This window comes from Capsicum annuum, unplaced genomic scaffold (assembly GCF_002878395.1).
Source record: "Capsicum annuum cultivar UCD-10X-F1 unplaced genomic scaffold, UCD10Xv1.1 ctg3168, whole genome shotgun sequence".
Taxonomy (NCBI): domain Eukaryota; kingdom Viridiplantae; phylum Streptophyta; class Magnoliopsida; order Solanales; family Solanaceae; genus Capsicum; species Capsicum annuum.
In genome coordinates this window covers 2685-27235 of record NW_025838334.1, presented here as the reverse complement: position 1 = coordinate 27235, position 24551 = coordinate 2685, and the positions used below count along the sequence as shown (strand labels likewise).

General features: G+C 37.7%; 1 protein-coding gene across 11 annotated transcripts; it reads left to right on the top strand.

Moving 5' to 3' along the window:
* The first annotated feature begins 4949 nt into the window (after positions 1-4949).
* LOC107842642 (mitochondrial uncoupling protein 2) lies at positions 4950-24340 on the top strand. 11 transcript variants are annotated; one of them, XM_047402980.1, is made up of 9 exons: positions 4950-5186; positions 5305-5523; positions 5602-5680; positions 5800-5882; positions 5959-6057; positions 6163-6267; positions 12049-12123; positions 14394-14480; positions 23097-24340. In XM_047402980.1, exons 1-9 carry the CDS (start codon positions 5121-5123, stop codon positions 23124-23126), a joined length of 843 nt encoding a protein of 280 aa, XP_047258936.1. In that variant the 5' UTR covers positions 4950-5120; the 3' UTR covers positions 23127-24340. The 11 variants fall into 11 exon arrangements, 9 of the variants coding, with proteins under 9 accessions (XP_047258936.1, XP_047258935.1, XP_047258940.1 ...); XM_047402978.1 differs by having other exon boundaries at positions 4951-5186; positions 5755-5882; positions 23097-24331; XM_047402979.1 differs by lacking the exon at positions 23097-24340 and having other exon boundaries at positions 14394-15031.
* Positions 24341-24551: the final 211 nt, after the last annotated feature.

Genomic DNA, 24551 nt, shown 5'->3' with positions numbered 1-24551 from the left:
ATGTATATTGAGTTTAGACTTGATTTTTAAATGGCATTATTTTATTTCTACCCTGAGTTACATGCTAGTGCTCACCCCGCTAACCGTCCCTGAACACTACATAATTTCATGATGTAGGGTCCTAGGGGTTTCTTCTATTGGTTTGTGTAGTGTTAAGTGGTGCCTTCGTCTATCGGGTTTGTGGTGAGCTTTCATCTTTCAGAAATCTTGGTCATTTCATTGATTTTTTTTCCATATTTTAGAATTGAAGAGTTCGTATCAACATTATCATTGTCATTTTCACTATCATGATCTGGGGCATGTCTCGACCTAGTTTGATATTTGGATTGTTTTAGAGGCTTTTGTGGACATGTATGGGTTGGATGGTGTTGTTGAATCTTAGAACTTATTCTTAAGTTACATTAATTATTTTATCCTTACTCTCTGGTTGTCTTCCACTTTGTTATTATTTGGATTATGCTTGGATTGGACAAGCTATGTGGGCGGTCTCTGGCCCATGGTTGGTTTGAGATACCCAACATGACCAGACCTTGGTTCGGGTCATGACAAAGATCCTTATTGAATACCCACATACCTAATTACTTTTTATTCTTGAACTAAAGTTTGGAGGATTGGATGTGAAAATGAAGAACCCTAATTTCTTGTTTGATGAAAAAAAGTCGTGTGTTTTCTCATGTTTCTTTGAGTAATTTCGTGTGTTGTGAAATAAACGCGGGATTAGTAGTAGGTTAGAGTTTATATTCAGTCTTAGAATAGCTTAAAAGTCGTAGTTTTGGTGTTAAAAGAGTAGAAAAAGACCAAAAAACTCCTTTAAAAATATTTTAACATTGTAGAAAATTTCTATCTAACGACTTGGTTGATGGCCCATCAATCCGTTAATGGCTCGTCAGCTTTGGTCATCAATCTTTGGATATCTTTTATCTTTACTAGTTAAGGTTGATAAATTTAATTTACGGGTCATTAACCAGTTGACGTCTCGTCAACTCAGGACATCAATCACCGCAAGATAAACATTCTCAGGTAAAATGAGCATAACATTTTACTCAGGAAGGAAAGAAGATTCAAAGACATTTCATTTAGCGGGTCTTGAGAGACCAAACTATTTATATTTTAGGAGTTACACTCATTTGAAGTTGACTATAGAAAGATTTTTCACAAGAACTCAATCGGTAAGGAAGGTTTCAACTTACCTATGAGTTAGGAGTTACTTGTAGCATTAATACTGGTCTAAATTACTTCTCATACTATTAAAACATGATGTTTGGTTCTACATGTACTTAAAGTATGACTTTAATCTTAGCTCAAACTTTTTGGGGTGTTACATTGTTGTTGGTTTTCTTCATTCATTTGTTGTAGCTCTAGTTTTTGTTACATATTATATACATATTATTTTGGATATGACAATATGTTTGACTGGTTGTACTTTGCATTTAATATTTACATATATATATGTATATATATATATATATATATATATATATATATATATTATAATGACCCAAATCATCGTTATGCTAAAAATCGTTCTAGAAAAATACTTTTATGCAAAAATCTTCATTTCAAACCATTTAGAAATGATTTTTTATGGGAAAAAGTCATTGCCAATATTAATTTTGGGTTGAATCCTCAAAATTAGGCCAGGGAGCGATACTGGTGCAACGATACTTCTGTCGCTGTAACGATGGTAAGACTGTAAGCTGCTCTAGTTTAGTTAAACCCTTCCCCTCTAGTTGAGGCCTCTTATTTTATTTGCCTCCTCCAAAAACACCTTAGGTGAACCTTATACTCAGAACAACACGGTTTTAAAGACAAAGCTCCGAGAAGGTGATTTCCAAAGCACTCCTGCATGAAGATTCCAATATTAGAAAGGAAACAACATGCAAGGAATGACTATTCACTCTCTATAGAATCAAAATTCATCTACGAGGTAGGTTATAGTTTAATTGTAGTGGACTCAAGATAGATGCATGTAAGAACTATAGTGATAATGGGAGATTTCATGCTTAGTCCTACGGGCATGAAGTTATGATGGATTTGATAATATTAGAAATTAGGATAATAAAGCGATGAATTTAGAAATGCATGTCGAGTTATTAAACTATGTTAACCTTTAGTATGTTGGTAGGACACGATTCTTATGCAAACTAGAGGTAGGTCGGTATATGGGAGTAGTTATGTATTATTAAAAATACGTAGGTTAATGGTGAACTTATAAGTGAATAAGAATGACTTGATATATATTGTAATTAGCTATAAAAGGGGATTAAATATTGTTGGGTTAATGGTAGAGGAAAGAGTCGATAGGTTGTAAAGCTAGCTATGGTTGTATTAAGAGCAATATGAGGAGGTTGTGTCGTGAAACTGAATTGAAAATAGAGTTTCTCGTATTAGGATTGTTATTTATGCAAGAAAGAGGAGGAAAGAAAGTAGGGCTATAATGCCCATAAATAGATATGTGAGTCGCAGTATATAATGATCTTTGGTGATGGGGTGTGTATAAATAGATTAAATATAGTTATAGACTTGATTTGACTCTGTGCTTATATATAAGTTGAATGATTGTGATTATCTTTTGAGCATTACTTGTGATTATTGATTATTATTATGCATTGTATCTAGGATTATACATTGAGATGATATTAGGATCACGTGTCATGCCAACACTATTATTGGGTTGGATGTCATGTCGGCACTTTTATTAGATCAGGTATCATGCCGATACTATTATTAGACTGGATATCACACCTACACTCGATACTGTTATTAGATAGGGTATCCCATCGATACTAATACATAGACTGAATTTGTCACTTGTAGGTCATAGTTAAGGGTCCATGATGACCCTAGTATATGTGTACACTTTGCATGCATGCAATTATTAGTTCATGCACATATGTATTGTCTTGATTATTGTTGAGTAAATTGTCTGAGTATAAGTGATAGACATGGCACATAGATATAAGGTATGTCTTGGTTATGTGTAGATCTTATTTTTGTATATATGTTATTTATATGTGAGGGCACTATGTTACCTGATTCTAGATTGTATTGCCTACTTTTGGGCAAAAATAATTACTTGACAGTGAATATTCGGACATAGAGTAGTAGGTTAGAATGGTCATGAATACGGAATACGAGGTATTTTTAATAAAAGTGAATGCATAACTAATAAGGGCTTGGGTAGTGCTAGCGTATGGTAGTTACATGGTCGTTTAGGGAAAGATAAATATGGCTAGCATAAAAAAAAGGTGTAAGGTTGAGAGTTGGGAAAACTGCGGAAAGACGTTTGTAAGGTTCAACTGCCTGAGTGTTTCCTATTGGCATGATTCTTCCCTTGTTTCTATTGCTATTATTTGTTTCTAACCTTGGTTGCTACATGTGGTTGTACTAATACTACACTTAATATAATTTTGTTTGGGAATATAGTCATGGTGCAGGTTAGTTGGGAATATAATCATGTTGCAGGTTAGTTGGAGTTTCTATAAGTGCAACGGTGGTTATTTTTCAGCAGCTCCTGTCATTCTACTCTTGCATGGATGTTGTGTCTGGATTTGACTTTCTTGTTTAGTATTTTTGTACCTGTTTAGACTTGACTCTGGGGATTGTATAATATACTTCCACAATGTATTTATGTAACAAGGGTGTTTTAATAGAAAGTTTTATTTATTTATATTTAAAGTTGTTTAAATGTCTTCCACATTAATAAGATGGTTAGATAGTAAGGTTCTTTTATCTAAGGTACAGTTGTGTATGAGTTTACACGATCTGTGAAATGGATCATGATATATATGGGTAGGTGTTTGCATGATCTATAAAATGGATCATTATATATATATATATATATAATGTGTGTGTGTGTTATTGAAATGTCATTTTTTTAGTTAAATTGTTTTACCTTAGTTTTATACATAACTGATGTAAAATTGGCCAATAAAAGAAATTCTTTCGTCAGTTTTTGAAGCCTCTCCATTATAAAAGATGATTTTTATTTTTTAAAGTTCAATTACTTTATCTCAAGTATTAATACCTTACCGGTGAAGAAATTTCCATTGATTTCTAAAGCCTTTCATGTTCATAAGATAGATTTTTACTTTTTCATCTATTGTTTTCTTAATTCATTTGATTTATGTTGGTTCATTGCTAACACTTTTACTAAGTGCTTTACAAGTATCCAAAGTTTCTTTTCGAAATAGACACTTGAGTTTAATTTAGGACCTTTTGAGTTATTTATTGTATTTATTCATTTTTAATAGAGGATAGATAAGCATTAGGTTATCTTTCACATTTATACTTTATTTTATTCGTTGTGTGTATTTTGTGTTTATTGTGCTTATGTAAATGATTTTAACTCCTCCTCGATTGAAAAATAAGTTCAGTCGGGACCCATCATTGTGAATTCTGATGGATGCCTTACTCTTTCCTCCTAGAATAACTTGAACTCTTACCAAGAATTTATTTGATTTTGCAGATTATTTTTCTTTAGTAGGCGTTTGGCCATGTAAATTTTTTCACTTTTTTCCAAAAAATTATTTCACTTTAGTGAAAAAAGTAAAAATAGTGATGTTTGACTATAAAAATTATTTCACTTTATTGAAAACTATTTCACTTGTTTTCACTCATCTCATTCCTATTTTTATCACAAAATTTTAAAAACAACTTCAATTTATATTCATTTCCAAACACAACACTAACTCCAACTCCAAAAAAATATTATTTTTATGGTCAAACGGGGCCTTGAATCAATAGGTTTTCTAGTTTTTCTAAAATTAGGTGACAATTCTCATAAATTTTTAAACATTAATTATTCTTGTCCAAATGTTGGATCTTATTGTTGAAAATAGGGATGCAATATTTGCCTTATGATTAAAAACTAGATTGGCACGTGTCTTATGGGTAACATAACTAAATTTTAACTTTTGATTATAGGACAGAACTTTTAATTGATTATGCAGGTTAATTCTTTTAAAATATCACGTAGTGGGTACCGTACTATGGGAGTTGTTGCTTCAGCTTTCAATTTCTGTAAAGTCCCGTTTTATAGCTGTATCATGCATGTACTTCGTATTTACTTGTATCATTACCTCTCTATTTCTTAATTCAACAATCTTTGGTCTTCTTCAATGGCATCCGAGATCTCATTCGCCGGAATTTTCGCTATTAGCGCTACCGCTGCTTGTTTTGCCGAGGTATTTCTCTTGCTGTGCTTGTACGTAAAATTGTATTTCTTTTCCGTCAACTGATATTGTTAGTTTGAGATATTTAGATGATGTTTTGACTAGATCTAGGCTGTCTGTGAAATTGCAGTTCTGTACGTTACCTCTAGACACGGCTAAAGTTAGACTACAGCTGCAAAAGAGAGCAGGATCATTGGAAGGTGCCGGTGTATCCAAGTACAGGGGATTATTAGGTACAGTTGCTACAATTGCTAAGGAGGAGGGTTTATTGGCTCTTTGGAAAGGCATTATTCCCGGCTTACATCGGCAGTGTATTTATGGAGGCCTAAGGATTGGGTTATATGAGCCTGTTAGTATTTATTTGATTTATAGACTCATTCATATTCCTTAGAAATAAACAAATTGTGATTGATTGCAATTGGACCAGATCAAGACCTTCTTTGTAGGCAGCTATTATGTTGGAGATGTTTCCTTATTCAGTAAAGTTCTTGCTGCTCTTATTACTGGTGAGACAAACTTGATATTGCTTGTAGATCAGACTTATGATTTGTATTTATTGACGTCTTCTTTCCTTGCAAAGGTGCAATAGCAATTGCTGTGGCTAATCCGACTGATCTTGTAAAAGTTCGTCTTCAGGCTGAAGGTAAAGCTGGTACACCTAGGCGATATGATGGTGCTTTCGATGCATACTATATGATAGTGAAACAGGTGATCGAGGACCTAAGATGCACAATTAATTTATTGATGCACAATCATTTACATATTTTTGTTGATCAAATTATAGGAAGGGCTGGCAGCTTTGTGGACAGGAATTGTGCCAAATATTGCAAGGAATGCTATTATTAATGCTGCTGAACTGGCCAGTTATGATCATCTGAAAGAGGTAGATCTAATGATATTTTGATTCACCGACTTTTTGTTGCAGTACCTCGATTACTTTTCTGCAACTATTTCATATGCTGCTTCTCTAAAATTATATCATATGCAGATAATATTAAAACTTCCAGGATTTACGGATAGTGTTTTAACTCATCTACTAGCTGGTTTAGGTGCTGGATTCTTTGCAGTATCTATTGGTTCTCCAGTTGATTTGGTAAAATCCTCTGTTACTCAATATGTTAGAAGTGTTTAAAGTGAATTAAAAAATACAGATTATCTATCTCCGGAACCCCTATCTTTTTTTTAATCAGTTTTAAATTGTTATTTTTTTCCGATAAATTACTGTTTTTCTTTAAATCATGGAACTTTTTCTTGATACCAGTACTTCTTTTTTGATAACAAGACCAGAAATTTTTGAGAGAAGATATATTTATAAGAAATGCACCAAAATGTGGCATAGCTGGTTCTTCCATGCCACTCTTATAAAAGAAGGGAAGAGAAGAGAAGTTTTAGAGGATGGATAGTAGCAACCAGCAACTTCTTTTTTTCTTTTTGCTAACAATGGTGTCCGGGCCAGCTTGCGCGCACCTCGACTAATTCCACGGAATACTTGTCACCTCCCGCTAACAACAGGTACCAGGTAACTTTATCCACCAAGACTAGAACAAATGGGAAGAAATCACCTAGTGTTTGTTTCTGTTGGTAATTGAACCCGAGACTTCTTGGTGCTCAACCCAACTTCATGGAACCTTTAGGCCACACCCTTGGATGCACAACTAGCAACTTAATTGTCTACACCTTTTCGTTTCAAGCTTTTGTGGGTCTCAAGTTGAGTTTTGTGATTAAAAGATTTATCATAGTTAGACTATGTTTATGTTGATTGTTAACCTACTGCAAGCCTCTTTCTCTATCTGAATGCCGGACCAGCTATGGATTGTGAAGCTCATATAGGCAGAGATGATTTAAACCTTAGGTCACTATTAGTAAAGAAGAATAAAAGTAATCATAGAATCTGGTAGAACCAATACAAGCATTGTCTTGTATATTGCTTAGCTAGATATTAGTGCATTTTATCTTTCCAGCAATTTATTTTGGAAGAAAAGTTAAAGAATAAAACTTTATCCTTATAAAAAAAAAAAAAAGAAAGTGAAAGAATAAGTAAGTTGTAGTTGAGGTTATGTGTCTATACCATTATACTCTTGGGACTTAGCTATATCTGTCATGCTTGGTTGCATGTTCGAATTCCATTCGGATCTCGTAAACCATACCAAAAGTTTTAGTTTGTACTAGAAAGTGGATATCCCCTTCAGACCGACTTAAAATCCCATCAAGCTTTTTCATGTTATTGTTGATAGCTATGTTACTCTAACTCTTTGTTTTTCAAAAATGAAGTTCTTGATGAAATTTTTTAATATGGAGGTATGGGAAGGCATCATAGAGAAATTTGAGAATCAGTTGGCTTCATGACAGATGCAATAACTTTCTTTAGGGGGCAGGCTGACAGTCATAAAAATGTCCTAGACAACATTCCCTCAGACTGCATGCCCCTCTGCCCGTTGTAAAAAATGATATAGCTACAGCGTGACACAATGAGAAGGAAATTCCATAATCGAAACAAGTTTCAACATTAGCCAGACTAATTTGTGAGGCAGTCAAAGGTGTTAAATTACGAGCGAGAGTTTTATTTTTCTAACGCTTACGTTATTTTTTGTCTTTGCTGGGTGTCCTTTGAGCAGGTTCCATAGCGTCGGAAGATGAACTCAAAACCCCACGGTTATACTTTTTCTATTCTTACATCAAATGCTTTTTGCGGAATGTGTAATCCAACATTGCAAGAAAATGCTCCACTTCCACAAACTACTACCAACCAAGCTCCATGAAATGTTCTTCAACCATACTAAGTCCAATTTAACCAAGATCCTCCAAACCAAAATCTACCCAATTTGGAAAATGAAATTGAGTAACATGACCAACAAGGGGATGATGATGAGCATCTTAATGATGATTATGGTGTTCAAGAGAATATACCAAGGGGACTAGGTGGACCACGAGGACGGAGAGGTAGGCATGGTCAAGTTCCATAAAGAGAAAGGATCGGGAAATCCAGATCGACTTAGAGGCCAAGGAGAATATAATCAGAACCAAGGCAGATATAAGGGACGAGATATAGGTCTCAGTTCCATCAAAGTCACTCTTCCTATTTTCAAGGGAGGTAGTGATCTTGAGGCGTATCTTAATTGGGAGTTGTAATGTGAGTGGATTTTCCAAACCCAAGAAAGCCACATATGCCATTGGAATTTGTGGTATTTGCTTCGACTGTGTAGGAATCCATGAGTAGACTTCAAAGGGCTCATGGTAATGTCTACACCCCAAAATGGGATGAATTGAAAAGACCCATGAGAATCAAATATGCGTCAGAAAGGAATAAGCAAGAACAACTCATGAAGCTTTATAACTTGAAGCAAGTGAGAAAAAGTATAGAGAGATACTATGATGAGCTCCAAGTCATGTGTTAAGAGTCCCACATCGGAAAAGGGATGAACAATTGATATCCTTATATGGACTTGAGCAATTCTCCCTGATGAGCTGGCTGAGCTAGCTTTTGGGGTTGATTTAGGCCTAAGATCCATTTCTTTACATAGTATTAGAGCCAAACCCATCCCAAATCTTTGTTCAATGATTTTGGGCCCGTATATTATTGTAATACCCCGAACTTTCTTTAAAGTCTAATTTAGTCTCCAGAAGATTTAGGGATGACTTCCTAAGTGAGTAATGTTTAAATCAAATAGAATTTTCCTAATTTTGACTTTTTATCATGTGGGAATTGAATTAGCTTTCCAATGATACCAATTTCGTCAAAATCCGATGTCAGGATAGAAAGTTATGGCTGAATTGCAGGATTTTGAGGATATATTTCCCAAAGAGCATCCAAGAGGATTCCCTCTACTAGGGGAATTGAGCATCAAACTAACTTTGTGCCAGGTTCACGATTACCAAACAAGGCAGCTTATAGAAGCAACTCCTAGGATACAATAGAGCTTTAAAGGCAAGTTGAAGAGCTCCTCAACAAAGGCTATGTGAGGGAGATCGTGAGTTTGTGTGTTGTTTCGGTTATCTTAGTTCCAAAGGAGGATGGAACGTGGCACATGCGTGTTGATTGTCGAGCCATTAACAAAATCACGATAAAATATTATCATCCCATACCTAGACTTAATGACATGCTAGTTAATTTAAATGGTTCATGTGCTTTCTTAAAATTGATCTTAAGAGTGGTTACCATCAAATTTGGATGAACCCAAGGGATGAAAGGAAAATGACAATCAAGACCAAGATTGGTCTCTATGAATAGATGGTAATGCCTTTTGGTCTCACCAACGCTCTTAGCACTTTCATACGCTTAATAAATCATGTTATGAAGCCTTTCATATGCAAATTTGTGGTTGTTTATTTTGATGATATCTTAGTGTATAGTAAGACCATTAATGAACATGTTGAGCATTTGAGATGTGTCTTTGGTGTGTTTTGGCAAGAACAACTTTATGCTAATCTTGAAACGTGTCTTTTTGTGTTGATGAAGTTGTTTTGTTGGGTTTTATTGTGAGCTCAAAGGGCGTTGAGGTTGATGAATCCACGATAGACTCTTAAAAATTAACTAGTTCCAAAATCCATAGGCGATGTTAGTAGCTTCAATGGCTTGTCTAGTTTCTATAGGTGGTTTGTCAAAGGATTTAGTACTATAGCCGCCCCTTTATATGAGGTAATCGGGAATAATAAGCCTTTTAAGTGGAGTGATGAGCAAGCAAAGGCCTTTCAGACCGTGAAATCAATGCTTAGCTCCTCTCGTTTGTTACAATTATTTGATTTGGAAAAAATGCTTGAAGTTGAATATGATACTAGTAAAGTAGGCATTGGAGCTATCTTAATGCAAGACCGAAAACTCGTTGCTTATTTTAGTGAAAAACTATAAGCTGCAATTTTGAACTATTCTACTTATGATCTTGAATTTTATGCTTTGATTAGAGCATTGGGTAATTGGTACATTACTTGTTCCCAAAGAATTTGTCATTCATACCGATCCTTGAAACATCTTTGGGACCCCGAAAAGTTAAACAAAAGGCATGCCAATTGGATTGAATTTCTTGAAACTTTCCCCTATGTAATCACCAATAAAAGAAGGTAAAGGAAAATGTGGTGGCCGATGCCTTATCTAGAAAACATGTTTTGGTTAATATTTTGTCCTCTAAATTGATGAGTTGTGAATGCTTAAAGTCATTGTATCCCAAGGGCCCTACTTTGCCAAAATCTCTAGATTGCGAATAATGGAAAAACAAAAGGTGGGCAAGGGATAGGTCCTCTATTCCCTTTTCAACATTTGATGTTTCTTGTTCAAAGGAAAGAGGCTTTATGTACCATGAGCTCTTGGAGGGAGTTTTTTGTGAGGGAGGCATATGATGGGGGATTGATATGTCACCTTGGTATGGATAAAACCTTGGGAATTCTTGAAGAGCAATTTTATTGGCCTAAAATGCAAGCCGATGTTGCTAAAATTTGTGGTTAATGTGTTGAGTGTAGAAGTACTGAATCTAGACTTCTTCCCCAAGGTTTGTATACCCATCTTCCCACTCCTCAAAGACCTTGGTTAGACACTTCCATGGATTTTGTATTGGGCTTACCAAGGACGAAATAAGGAAAGGATAGCATTTTTGTGGTTGTTGACCGATTCTCTAAAATGGCACATTTCATTGCATGTAATAAATTTGATGAGGCTTCTAATGTCTCCTCTTTGTTTGTATGTGGTCAAATCGCATGATATTCCCAAGATCATAGTGAGTGATAGGGAGTCCAAGTTCCTTAGCCACTTTTGGAAAGCATGGTATGGTCCCGTCTTGGGACGAGTGGGTGATAGGGACTCCAAGTTCCTTAGAATAAAAATGATCGTAGCTGTTGAATCCTTCAAGAACCATTGTGAGACAGCGTTGCTGCTTTTGTTTGTCACTGTAAAATAATTGTGACCCTTCAAAAAACCCTTTGTTTTGGCCCCACTTAGTGGGCAAAAAAATGTCATTTTAAGTCCCCATTTCGTTACCAGTGAATACTTAGCTTTTGAGTTTTTTTTTTTTGGGTAATTCCATTTCTTTTGAGCATCGTTCGATATACATTCTCAGTCCTTGTGCCCCGGGATCATGTTATATATGTCCAAAAATATTTTTCTTAATTTGTTGTCATCGTAGGGTACAAAAACAAATATTTTCTATCTTTGTTAAAACACTTGAGAGTGTTAAATTTAAGTCGAAATTTTCTGGGATGTTGCACCTACATTGCACAATGGCTGCTTATATTGGAACATGTTAATTACAATTTTATGCTTAACATGGATTGATCGTACCTGATAGTATCAAGGATGCCTACATTAGTTGGATTTCATGGTAAGTTGATAAATCCATCGAGTGAGTCGTGCTTGCATTTTTAGTGTGTTTGGAATGAGAGGAACACAGGATGTTTTGATGGAATATCAACTCCAAACTACCTTGGGGTTAGATGTCTTGAAGATTTGTGTAGCTGAGATAGTGTACCTTGTTGATTCATTTGAAGTTGTTGGACTTTGTTAGCTCTTTATCCTTAGCATAGATCTCATTGTAACAGAGCTGTCAACCTCACTCTTTTGTAACTATTTTTCCATGTCTCTTCTTAATGCCATTTATAAGTCCACTTACCTGATCAAAAGGAAAAAACTTGTAAAAACATGTTTGTTATAATTAGTTGTTGTTGTTTATTACATAGTTTTTAATGAATGTTTAGATTAATAGGAATAAAAAGACTACAAGCATGCAACATTTCTCACATATTGACAAACTCAAGGGTCCTCTAAGTGATGACCTAGAGAAGATATTCATGATTTGTTCGAGATTTTTTTCTGGAAGTTTTGTGATTACTCTCTGCAAAAAACACAATTTATTTTATGCCTGTGAAAAGGTCTTTTGCTGCTTGTTTTTAGGTCAAATCAAGAATGATGGGAGATTCAGTATACAGGAACACCTTTGATTGTTTTTTGAGAATATTTAAGTGCGAGGTAATTTTGTTAATTCATTTTTGTTGTTCACAATGCACGGTCATTTGTCAGCATATCATATTTATTGTGGATAGAAAAATATTAGCAAACTGTACTTCAGTAGTTCGTAGTTCGTAAGATGGATAGTTTTAAGTATCTTGATCTATGATCCAGGGGAATAGAGAGATTGACGAGGACGTCTCTAAACGTATTGGGGCAGGTTGGATGAAGTGGAGGTTCACCTCGGGAGTGTTGTGTGATAAGAAGGTGTTTCTTAAGCTTAAAGGCAAATTCTACAGCGTGTCAGTCCATCCGGCCATGCTGTATGGAGCGGAGTGTTGCCAGTCAAGAACTCCCACATTCAAAAATTGAAGGTGGCAGAAATGAGAATGTTGTGTTGGATGTGTGGACTTACTAGAGCGGATAGAGTTAGGAATGAGATTATCCGGGAGAAGGTGAGAGTGGGTTCGGTGGAGGACAAGATGCGGGAAGGGAGGCTGAGATGCTTTGGGCATGTGATGGGGGGGCACGGATGCCCCAGTTCGTAGGTTTTATTAAGTATCCACATTGGAAAAGGGATGGGTAATTGGTTTCCTTATATGGACTTGGGCAATCCTCCTCTCATGAGCTAGCTTTTGAGGTTGAGTTAGGTCCAAGATCCATTCTTTACATGGTATCAGAGCAAGGCCCATCCCAAATCTTTGTTCACCGATGTTGGGCGCCCATATTATATTGTCCGCACTCTAGTTAACAAGGCCTGGGCGTGCGGGGGAGTGTTAAGTATCTACATCGGAAAAGGGATTGGTAATTGGTCTCCTTAATTGGATTTGGGCAATCCTCCCCTCATTAACTTGCTTTTGAGGTTGAGTTAGGCTCAAGATCTATTCTATACAGGTGTGAGAGGCTAGCTTTGGATGGTTTCAGGAGGGTAGAGGTAGGCTGAAGAAATACTGAAGAGAGGTGATTAGGCATGACATGGAGCAGTTACAACTTACTGAGCACATGACCCTAGATAGGAAGATGTGGAGGTCGCGGATAAGGGTAGAAGGCTAGGGTGTGTGGGTGAGTCATAGCAAGTAGTTAGGAGAGCTCTTGTGTAACCGGGTTAGTAATCCTAGGACTGTGTCCATAAGTAAGAGCAGCTAGTCAGGGAGTTTGGGTGTGGTGATTGTCTTTGGTCTGTGAGTGTATGTTTACTACTAGTCTTATTTCTTATTTCCTATTTCTTATTGCCCTTATTTATCTTATTTCTTATTTCCCCTATTTCTATTTTTGTTATTTCTTATTTCTTATCTCTGTTATGTTGCCATGCCATCCATACTGTTTAATTGTTCCATTACAACCTTGTTTACTATTCTTTATCTTGAGCTGGGGGTCTATCGGAAACAACCTCTCTACTTCTTCGGAGGTAGCGGTATGGAATGCGTACATTTTACCCTCCCCAGACCCCACTTTGTAGGAATACACTGGGTTTGTTGTTGTTGTTGTACTTCAGTAGTTTGCGACCTAAAACTGTTAACTGCATATGTAGACTGAGAAATGTAGCAAGTCTAACTAATGGTGTTTCCATTCACTAATTATATTTTGAAAAGTAATATACGTCCCAAAGTATGAAACAATAGTCATGCTTGAAATAGTTGAACACTTCGAATTTCAGCTTGAACATCACAAATAAGACTGTTTTATTTGTATTTGAAGAATCCGGAAGTTGAAGTTTAAATCAAGCATTTGTATTTTGCTATGCATGTTCTTAGTGAAAGATTCATACTTCATCAAAAAGAATCCAGAAGTTGAAATTTGCCTCTGCATGTAATGAGAAGTGGATTTCTCCCACTTATCATAAAGAAAAAGAAAGAAAAAAAGTGATAGGAGTAGGTAGCTAGATAGATACCAAATAGTTGATGACAAAAGGACCTTTTTTCGTCTGATTGCTAAATAATTTACGAGGAAAAGTATTGCTATGAAGGAACCTTTTTTATATCACAGAAAGCAGCTATACAATTAAGCAAATATTTTACTCTTGTTTCAATGTTCTCGATATGAGTTCCGCCTGTCTAGACCTATATTTCTTAATCCCTTGGTGTGTCAACTGGTATCAATGGGGAGCTCAGAGCAGTGGACACCCGTCAGTTACTCGTTGACAAATTGCTTTCTGGTGATCCTGTATTCTCAACTCACATTGTGTTGCATTACTGATCTCAATTTTACCCTGATAATCTTAAGCAAAGATGGTTGTTGGATTAGTAGATACTAATATGAAATGCTTATGTAGCTTAACATGTCTAATGCAGGGGCCACTCGCTTTTTATAAGGGCTTCCTCCCCAGTTTTTTTCGACTAGGATCATGGAATGTTATCATGTTTTTGACTCTTGAGCAAGTAAGTACAGCTCCTACTCTGGGATTAAGAAGGTGACTACAGATTTTAAGCATAATGCTTACATTCCAATGAATTTTGAATACATTAGTTTTCCATCATTGTTACATATATTGAGCAAAATCAACTCTCATTTAACCAAAATACCTCTTTATCATTTACTTAGTGTCTTTTGACCATGAAAGACAATTGAAACATGAGTCGGATTGTGCATTGTCCGGTATTTGTGGGGGAACTAAGGTTTGCATTCTAACTTTTGTGTTTTTAGATAATAAAAGAACAGAAAAGTTGTATCAATATTAAAGAAGAGTGAGAGTGCCCCATAAAACATTTTTGTTGTATAAGATGATCAGATAAGGGTTAAAGTACCTCCCTTCCTGGCCTCTCTGACCTCCTCCACCTTAAAACGTCTACAATACCTAAAATCACGACACTCTTCTGATTGCTCCAGCTCCCCTAACACAATTACTTTATCCCTTTCATCATTCAAAAGCCTATGAAAATACGATTGCCATCTTTTCTTAATGTGAGCATCCTCTACCAACACTCTACCATCCTCCGCCTTAATATACTTCACCTGGTCGAGGTCACGACCCTTCCTTTCCCTCGCCTTAGCCAGCCTAAACAACCTCTTTTCCCCTCCTTTCTACTCTAACCCCGCATACAAGCTCTCAAACGCTGCCGTCTTAGCAGCCGTAACTGTTAGCTTAGCCTCCTTCCTCGTTAACCTGTACTCCTCCCTATTTTCCCGCTTCTCTTCTTCATCCTTACTCTCAACCAACTTAGCATACGTCCCCTTCTTAGTCTCCACTTAATTTCTTTATTCCACCACCAATCCCCCCAATGGTGACCGGCCTGGCCCCTAGACACACCCAACACTTCCCTGGCAGTCTCCTTGATGCACCTAGCCGCCCTATCCCACATACCATCTACATCTCCCCTACACTCCCACACCCCCATACCCGCCAACTTCTCCCCCATCTCCCGCGCATTCACTGGCGTCAAGCTGCCCCACTTAATTCTCGGTCGACCCTCCGCACCCCTATTCTTCTTGTCCTCCTTTATAACCAAGTCCATCACCAAGAGCCTATGCTGGGTCGAAAGATTCTCACTCGGAATGACCTTACAGTCCTTACACAACACCCTATCCCCTTTCCTAAGCAGCAAAAAGTCAATTTGGGTCTTGGCTATCGCACTTTGGAAGGTGATTAGGTGATCGTCCTTCTTCGGGAAGCTCGAATTCACCACCACTAGCCCAAAGGACCTTGCAAACTCCAACAGAGCAGTTCCCTCCTCATTTCTCTCCCCAAAACCTAAATCACCATGCACATCACCAAAGCCTCCTGGTAACACCCCGATGTGACCATTGAAATCCCCTGCTACAACAATCTTCTCAGAGCTAGGCACGCCTCGCACCACCTCATCTAAGTCCTCCCAAAACCGCATCTTCTCCTCCCCATCCAAGCCCACCTGCAGCGCATACACACTACACACGTTCAGGGTAAAACCCCCAAAGATCAACTTACTAGTCATCAACCTATCACTAATCCTCTTAACCTCCACTACCTGCCCTCTAAGCTTTTCATCTACTAGGATGCCAACTCCATTCCTACGCCTCTCACTTCCTGAGTATCAAAGCTTGTAACCATCCACATCTCTAGCCTTAGACCCTACCCACTTGGTCTCTTGGAAACACGCATTGATCCTCCTCTTTCTAAGAATCTTCACTAGCTCTATGGACTTTCCTTGGAGAGTCCCTATATTTCAAGACCCAACCCTCAGCCTATCAACTCAAGCAACACGTCTACCTCTACCGCCCTTAACGCCAGACCTTGCCCCCCTTCCCCACTTGCCCTACTCTCGTCCCCCACCCCCAGTACAGCCCTCCACCCCAACCCCCTTGGACATGATCCTATTCTACCATCAACAACCACAACTACTACACCAAGAAAATATAAACAACTACACCACGAGAATATAAACACCTATGGTAACAAAACAACCGCCGGGAATACAAAGCAACAGCAGGAAAATAAGGCCCACGCAGAGTAGATAGAATAAGCAAAAAAAAGTTAATACCACAAATTAAAGGCAATTACAGGAAATCAAGAGCTGAAATAATCAGGAAACGTAGAGGGGACAAAATAATACAAAGAAACTAAATTATCGGGAGTAACTAAATTGTAGCGAGTAACAAAAAGTTCAAAGTTTAGATGTCACCGAGGTACACTATGTGCTGCTGATTTCGAAGAATTTTGTTGATGAAATTGGTTGTTGGAGATGCGTCGTTGGATCAGACCTGTCGGAGTTTCGATCGAAAATCGCCTGCACTTCCTATGGAACTTATCGGAAGCTGTACGTCGCCTGAATATCGCTGCCTGTATATCGCCGACGCTTCTCGTGTACCGCCCGTACCCGTCACCGAAAGCACGCCGATCCGGCAGGAACTCCCAGCGCTCCGGCAATGGCAGTGTTTAGGTGAGGGAAGAGGGGGAAAGGGTAGGGAGCGGGCTAGAAGCAGGGGTGAAAAAAAACTCGGAGAGAGAGAAACAAAGGGGAGAGAGAAACCCACTTAGGCGTTACCTACGTCTTCGCCGGCGTCCGACGATAACGGTCAGTGAACTTGTAGAGAAGGAGCGTGAGAGAGAGAGGAGCATGAGAGAGAGAACGTCTTTTCTCATCTAATGTTCTTATAAAAAAAAGTGAACCCTAAAATAGTGTGGGAGCTTAAAAGTGAAGCTTGTGGAAGCTTGGATATCTAGATTAACATCTATTTCTTAGATTTATTATGGATTTAAGGTAAGAATTCATCCCTTTCTTAGTAATTTCTTGATTAATTTTTCAAAACCCCAAAAATCTTAGGGCGTGATTTTAAACCTCAATTTCAATTCTTTCTACTTGAATAATATTTTTATCTTATAATTATTAGTTTTTCATCAATTTAACCCTTAGAACAACTTCGATTCTTAATTTTAACCCGGATTTCAAAGATTTTACCCGGTAAAGCTCAAAAATATTTTTTCTTCTATTTGAACCTCATTTTTTACTCGATTTGACTTGGGTTTTCAATCTGTAGGTGCCTAAAAATATGGGGAACAAGTAATTGAAGTAAATTTTTGATTTTGCCCTTTTTGGGAACCCGTTCTGAGGGTCCATTTTGACCCCAAACCAAAAGTAGTCAATATAGGTGTCGTTGGTTTTGTTTTGACGCATAGATTTCATATTTGATGTTTTTAGTAGAGTTCGGGATCGCCGGGGGTCTATCGGAAATAACCTCTCTACTTTAAAGGTAGTGGTATGGACTGCATACATCTTACCCTCACCAAACCCCACGCTGTGGGAATACACTGGGTTTTTTGTTGTTGTTGTTGTTGTAGTGGAGTTCGGGATCGTTTGTGGAAAGTAAGGTCGTGGGTTCAAAGTGTAGCAGACCGGTTTTGAGGTAGGTTATGGCTTAACTCTTTCAGATTGGGGTAGTAGTAAATGATGGTACAAAATGCATGTTAAGGGTGAGAACTAATCATGAAAAATGGTTATCTATGTGTTGTGCCTGTGTGGGGGCCTATATGTGATATAGCTATAAGTCATTGAATAATTTTTCTTAGCAACTAACAGCAATGCGGCTTGTAAAATAGTGAGCCAAAACCACAACATCCAAATAATCGGGATATTGCCACACATCCAAATAATCGGTATATTGCCACACCATCCTTTTCCAATCCAAAACAACAACCAACCTTCTCATGAGGTAGAGAATATTCCACAAAAACAACACAAATAACATCTCCCAAACTCTTCATCTATGCTAGAAAACTTGAACTACGACTGTCGACCAGCGTTCGTGAGTTCTAACAACAATTACATCTAGAATCGCTTATTTCTTTCATAGACAAGAAAGGGGTTGAGAGGGGGAGATCCTTACCTCAAACTTTTTGGAATTTTCAATCTACTAACGTGGCTTCTTCAACACCAAACACCTATCTCCAAAAGAAAACCTTATGACAAGAAGAAAATACTTGAGGATCACACACCACAACTAAGGGGTCGCAAGCTGCCCAAAGCTTCTCAACGTGAATATACTTGTTCTCTACCTCGTTTGTGTTAAAACTAAGTAAAAGAGATGCTAAATACTTTAAGTTAAATTCTTGAAGCAGCTTGAAAAAACTGAACAAACGTGAAGGTGTAATATGGCGTCTAAGATCTTTGAGAGGGATATTTTCTCCATTGTGTTGGTGAAATTTGGGCATCAAAATTACCAAGTAGGTGATCCACCTACCTAGACACTTTAATTGTTGGCCTTGTATTTCTTAAGTAGGCGACAAATCTACTTCTGCTTATTTATCCTCCTTTATTCCCTTGTAATTGATATAGGTCTCATATATAAGTCGCTCAAGCATGTAGAATGTCCAGGCAAATAGCTCAACCAAGTAGGAATTGAAGCAAGTAGAACGTATAAACAAATAGGTCACTTGTCCGTTCTTTTTTCTTTCCAAATCTTGTTCTTTGAAGCTATACCTTACTTTTGCACACCTGAATGCCTTGGATTTTAGGCATGCATATAGTCTTATTTTCCCCTAGGCTGATTAATCTCGTTGACGCAACTTAGTTGTATACACATGACTTGGCCGTAAGTGGGAACCTTGCCGAGTCCTCTTCAAATTCACATGTCTTAATCTAGAACTTGGATTGACGAGTGGTGTTTTACTAGAAACTAGATTCAAAGACCGTTAATTTGATAGGTAGTACAACCTCTAACTCTCCATATCTTGAGAGATATGCCAATTCAAAGTAAGACCATGAACATGGTCATATAACTCTTAATCTAGATCTCGGATTGACAAGTGGTATGTTTGACTGGAAACCAAACTCATAGACTGTCACGACCCAAAATCGAGCCATGATGACATGTACTATAACACTCCAGTAGGTAAGCCAAATCCCATGCCATATATCGAAAGTAACAGCTAACAAAGTAAATAGAAGTAGCTAAAATAAGATAACATGGCCGACAAGTATAGATATATACATAATAGGTACAACAACAACAACAACATACCTAGTATATTCCCACCAAGTGGGGTCTGGGGAGGGTAAGTGTAAGCAGTCCATACCACTACCTCAGATGTGAGATAGAGAGGCTGTTTCCGATAAACCCCCGGCTCAAAATAAAACAATCTAGACAAGGAAAGAGTCAGATGCTATAACAGCTCAAAAACAATCTTCCATCATGAGATTTCAAGATTATTTTATGCAGCTAAACCAAATCACATACACCACAAAACAATAGAAACCGAAAAACTTAAAAAGGACAACAAATGCTATACAAGGTGTTAAAATATGAGTAGACAAAATATACAAAATGGGCCCTAAAGAAATCGGATAGACAAAATATACAAGGTGTTAGAATATGAGTAGGAATAGAAATAGTATATAGAATCCTATTTGGAAAAGGAGTCTAATGAAGTGTCTATAAATAGGGTCTCAATGTAATAATTTGGATACACGATTCAATAATATTTTTCTCCAATATTTTTCTCACATGGTATTAGAGAGTTGGTGAGAAAAGTATCGTTGTGCGTCATTCCAGTGAAATTAGCATCACTGTGAAATTTTCCAATTACCCAACCTTCTCCATCAATGTTTCTTTTTCTCCAGAAAATCAACCCACTATTAGGTTCAAATTTTCCTGTCAACAAAACCTTAATCAAGATCACTGGAAATAGGTGCAACACGTGCCCTCACGCACTGCTGGAAGCAGTTTTCGGCGAGTGCATCCGATCCACATGCCGACGCGTGAGGCAGTTTTCGACCCTCTTTTCCTTCAGGTTTTCTTTCTAGTTGGGTTGCCTCTTCGATCCAAGGCTGCCCATATAGTTATTTCTTGATTCCGATCAAGTTCCAGCAATCAGATCTAATTTTTCAACAATGGACCACTTTATTTCCAGATTCCAACGACTGCACACTTCATCTGACAACTCATTTCCAAAATTTTTGCCCGATTTAGTCCTATGATTATGTTTGAACCCTTAACGAGGAGATAAAAAATCAAACATCACAGTCCATGAAAAATCGATGAGGGGAAGGTCGTTTTGGAAGATTTCGACTTAGGTGTAGTTATTGTAAAAGGCTTGGACACACTCATGACATATGTTATTCTCGACCTAAGTGTAGTTATTGTAATAAGCTTGAACATACTCGTGAAATATGCTATGTTTTGAATGAATGATCACCTAAAAATGCTCATGCGACTCGATCTAACACCATAGTTAATCAATGAGCGTATTTATTTGAAAAGGAATATAATGAGTATCTTCAGTATCGAGCAAGTAAGAAGATATCTCTACAAGTAGCCTCAACTGCACCATCTGCTACCTTTGGATTATGGGTTGTGGACTCTGGTGCTTCTGATTATATTTTTGGTGATAAATCACTTCTATCGAATATTGTTTATTCACAGTCTCCTGCAACTGTCACTTTAGCCAATGGTAACCAAACCAAAGCAAAAAGAGTTGGACAAGCTAAATTCTTATCCTCTATCACATTAAATTTTATTCTTTATGTCCCTGGTTGTCCTTTTAATCTTGCATCGGTCAGTGTCTGACTCTTACCCTAAACTCTGGCGTACTATTTCTGGAGGACTCTTTTATCATGCATGACTGTAATTAGGGATAAACAATTGGTGTAGGATATGAATCACAAGGCCTCTGATACCTTACCTCTCCTAACTTCTCTGTAGCATGTGTAGTTATAGATTCTCCGGACATAATTCACAAACTTTTGGGACATCCTAGTTTGTGCAAGTTACAAAAGATGGTGCCTAGATTGTCTATTCTATCCACATTAGATTGTGAGTAGAGCCAACTTAGGAAACACACTCGAATTACCTTTCAACGAGGTACTGATAATCGTGCAGAGTCTATTTTTCCTTGGTTCATTTTGATATTTGAGGGCCTATTAAACTTAGTTCAACCTTAAGGTTTTGTTATTTTGTTAGCTTCATTGATGATTATTCTAGATGTACTTGGATTTTCTTAATGAAAGATTCTCTGAATTGTTTCCTATATTCAAGAGTTATCATGTTGAAATACAAAATCAATTCGGTGTTTCTATTAGTTCCTTTTGGAGTGATAATTCCTTAGAATATATGTCCTCCCAATTTCAGCAATTTATGACTCATTAAGGAATTATTCATCAGACTTTTTGTTCGTATACCCCTCGACAAAATGGAGTAGCAGAGAGGAAAAGTAGGCATCTCATCGAGACTGCTTGCTCTCTTCTCATTCATTCTAATGTTTTGCTGTGTTTTTGGGAAGATGCAACAATCTCATCTTGCTATTTTATTAATTGAGTGCCCTCATCTTCCATTTAAAATCAAATTCCTTATTCAGTATTGTTTCCTCAATCACCTCTATACTCTCTTCCCCCTCCAGTCTTTGGGAGTACATGTTTTGTTCAAAACTTCACTCCAGTAAAAGATAAATTAACCCTCCATGCTCTCAATTGTGTCTTTCTTGGTTATTTTAGAGTAAAAAAAAGGGATATCGTTGCTACTCACTGATCTTTGTCGGTACCTTATGTCAGCTGATGTCGCATTCTTTGAGTCTTAATCTTCACACTTTTTTTTATCCTAATCATCTCGATATGTCTGAGGCCTTACCTATATCAGTTTTTGAGGATCCTACCGTTCTTTTACATCTCCATCTATAGTGCCACTAGTCTTACCTGTACCAACTTTGAGGAATGTACAATACCTTCTACAACTCCATCAACAATTCCACCACTCCTGACTTATCATCGTTGTCAACATACAACGTTAGGCTTAGGTGACCCCCCTCATGCACTTGACCCAACACCTACTATGGACTTGTCTCTTCTTAAACAACCAATTGCACTTCGAAAAGGTATACGGTCCACACGTAATACTAACCCTTTGTCATCACCCAATATGTCTTTGTATCATCTTTGTCCACTGTCTCAATCCCTAAGTTCACAAAAAAAGTAGTTTCTCATCCAGGATGGTGACGAACTATGATTAATGAGATGTCTGCTTTATATACGAGTGGTATTTGAGAGCTTGTTCCTTTCTTTTGGGTAAATCTCGTTGATTGTCGTCGGGTTTATGCAGTGAAAGTTGCAAGTTGGCCTGGACGGGGTTTATGCTTTGGAAGTTGGCCTGGATGGCCAAATTGATCGACTTAAGGCTTGCCTTGTTGCCAAGGGGTACACTCAGATATTTGGGCTTGATTATTTTGATACTTTCTCCTGTGGCTAAAATAGCTTTTGTTCATCTTTTTCTATCCACAACTGTTGTTCGACACTGGCCTCTTTATCAGTTGGATATTAAGAATGTTTTTCTTCATGGTGATCTTGAGAACGAAGTTTATATGGAGCAACCACCTGGTTTTGTTGCTAAGGGGGAGTCTAGTCTGGTGTGTCGGTTATACCGATCACTTTATGGTCTAAAACAGTCTCCTTGAGACTGGTTTGGAAAGTTCAGCACAATAATTTAGGAGTTTGGCATGATTCATAGTGAAGTAGATCGATCTGTGTTTTATTGCCATTCTGCTCTAAAGCTATGTATTTATCTGGTGGTTTACGTTGATGATATCGTTATTACAGGCAATGATCAAGATGGTATCATTAGTTTGAAGCAACACCTCTTTCAACATTTTCAGACTAAAGACCTTGATAAACTGAAGTTTTTTTTAGGCGTTGAAGTTGCTCAATCCAGATCAGGTATTGTTAGAACACAAGAACAGTGGGATGTAAACCTACCGACACTCCTATGGATCCAAATATTAAACTCTTGCCAGGATAGGGGAGCCACTCAATGATCCAAAAGATATAAGCGTCTAATTGGTAAGTTGAATTATCTCACAGTGACCAGACTGACATTTCTTATTCTATGAGTGTTGTAAGTCAATTTAAGGATTCTCTTTGTGATTGTCATTGTGATGCAATTATTCAGATTGTGCGATATGTTAAGTTAGCTCCATGTAAAGGAATACTCTCGAGGATCGAGGACATGAGCAGATCGTTGAATATACAGATGCTGATTAGGCAGGATTACCTTGTGATTGATGTTTTACATTCAGTTATTGTGTTTTAGTAGGAGGTAATTTGCTGTCCTAGAAGAGTAAGAAATAGAATGTGGTTGCTCGATCTGGTGCAGAAGCAGAATATTAAGCAATGGTGGTAGCCACTTGTGAGCTAGCTTGGATTAAACAGTTGTTGAGAAAGCTAAAATTTGGAGAAGTCAGTCAAATGAAACTTGTGTATGATTGATACGAGCCAAATGGCCCTCGTAGCTTTCGATGACATCATTCGGGGCCAAGACATGAGCCTCTTCAATGCACTCTAAAGCTGTGGTTCTTCAAGCTTTAAGACGTGAAATCCCTTAGGGCTCTCGGGTAGGTATCAAGGAAAGCTCCCAAACAACCTTCCAAACATGGAATTGCTTTATTGTACGCTCGAAATGAATCCTCCATGCATGTCCTTGTACCCTCAATGTGACCAAAGCTTGAATCCTTATGTCTTGGCTCGGATTTCACATCTTGAAGCTTGAAGAACCACGACTTTGGAGTGCATTGAAGAGGCATCCCATTCATCAAGTCCAAACACTTAATGGCCGCCCCTTTTTGAAAGGCATTTTAGAGATTGCACATGGTATTTTAACACACCATGGTCGCCCCTCTCTCATTAAGCTTCAAGACGTGAAATCCCTTAGGGCTCTCGGGTAGGTATCAAGGAAAGCTCCCAAGCAACCTTTCAAACATGGAATTGCTTTATTGTACGCTGGAGGATGATACGAGCGAAATGGTCCTCGTAGCTTTTGATGACATCATTCGGGGCCAAGACATGAGGATTCAAGCTTTGGTCACATTGAGGGTACATAGACATGCATGGAGGACTCGTTTCGAGCGTACAATAAAGCAATTCCATGTTTGGAAGGTTGCTTGGGAGCTTTCCTTGATACCTACCCGAGAGCCCTAAGGGATTTTGTACAATAAAGCAATTCCAGGCCCCGAATGATGTCATCAAAAGCTACGAGGGCCATTTGGCTCTATCATCTTC

Bases quoted from the DNA above. Each gene is read 5' to 3' on its own strand.
- LOC107842642 (XM_047402977.1), top strand. From the start codon at position 5,121: ATGGCATCCGAGATCTCATTCGCCGGAATTTTCGCTATTAGCGCTACC. The intron at 5,187-5,304 runs GTATTTCTCTTG...GTGAAATTGCAG, and splicing joins CCGCTGCTTGTTTTGCCGAG to TTCTGTACGTTACCTCTAGA. The intron at 6,268-12,048 runs GTAAAATCCTCT...GCTTGTTTTTAG, and splicing joins TTGGTTCTCCAGTTGATTTG to GTCAAATCAAGAATGATGGG.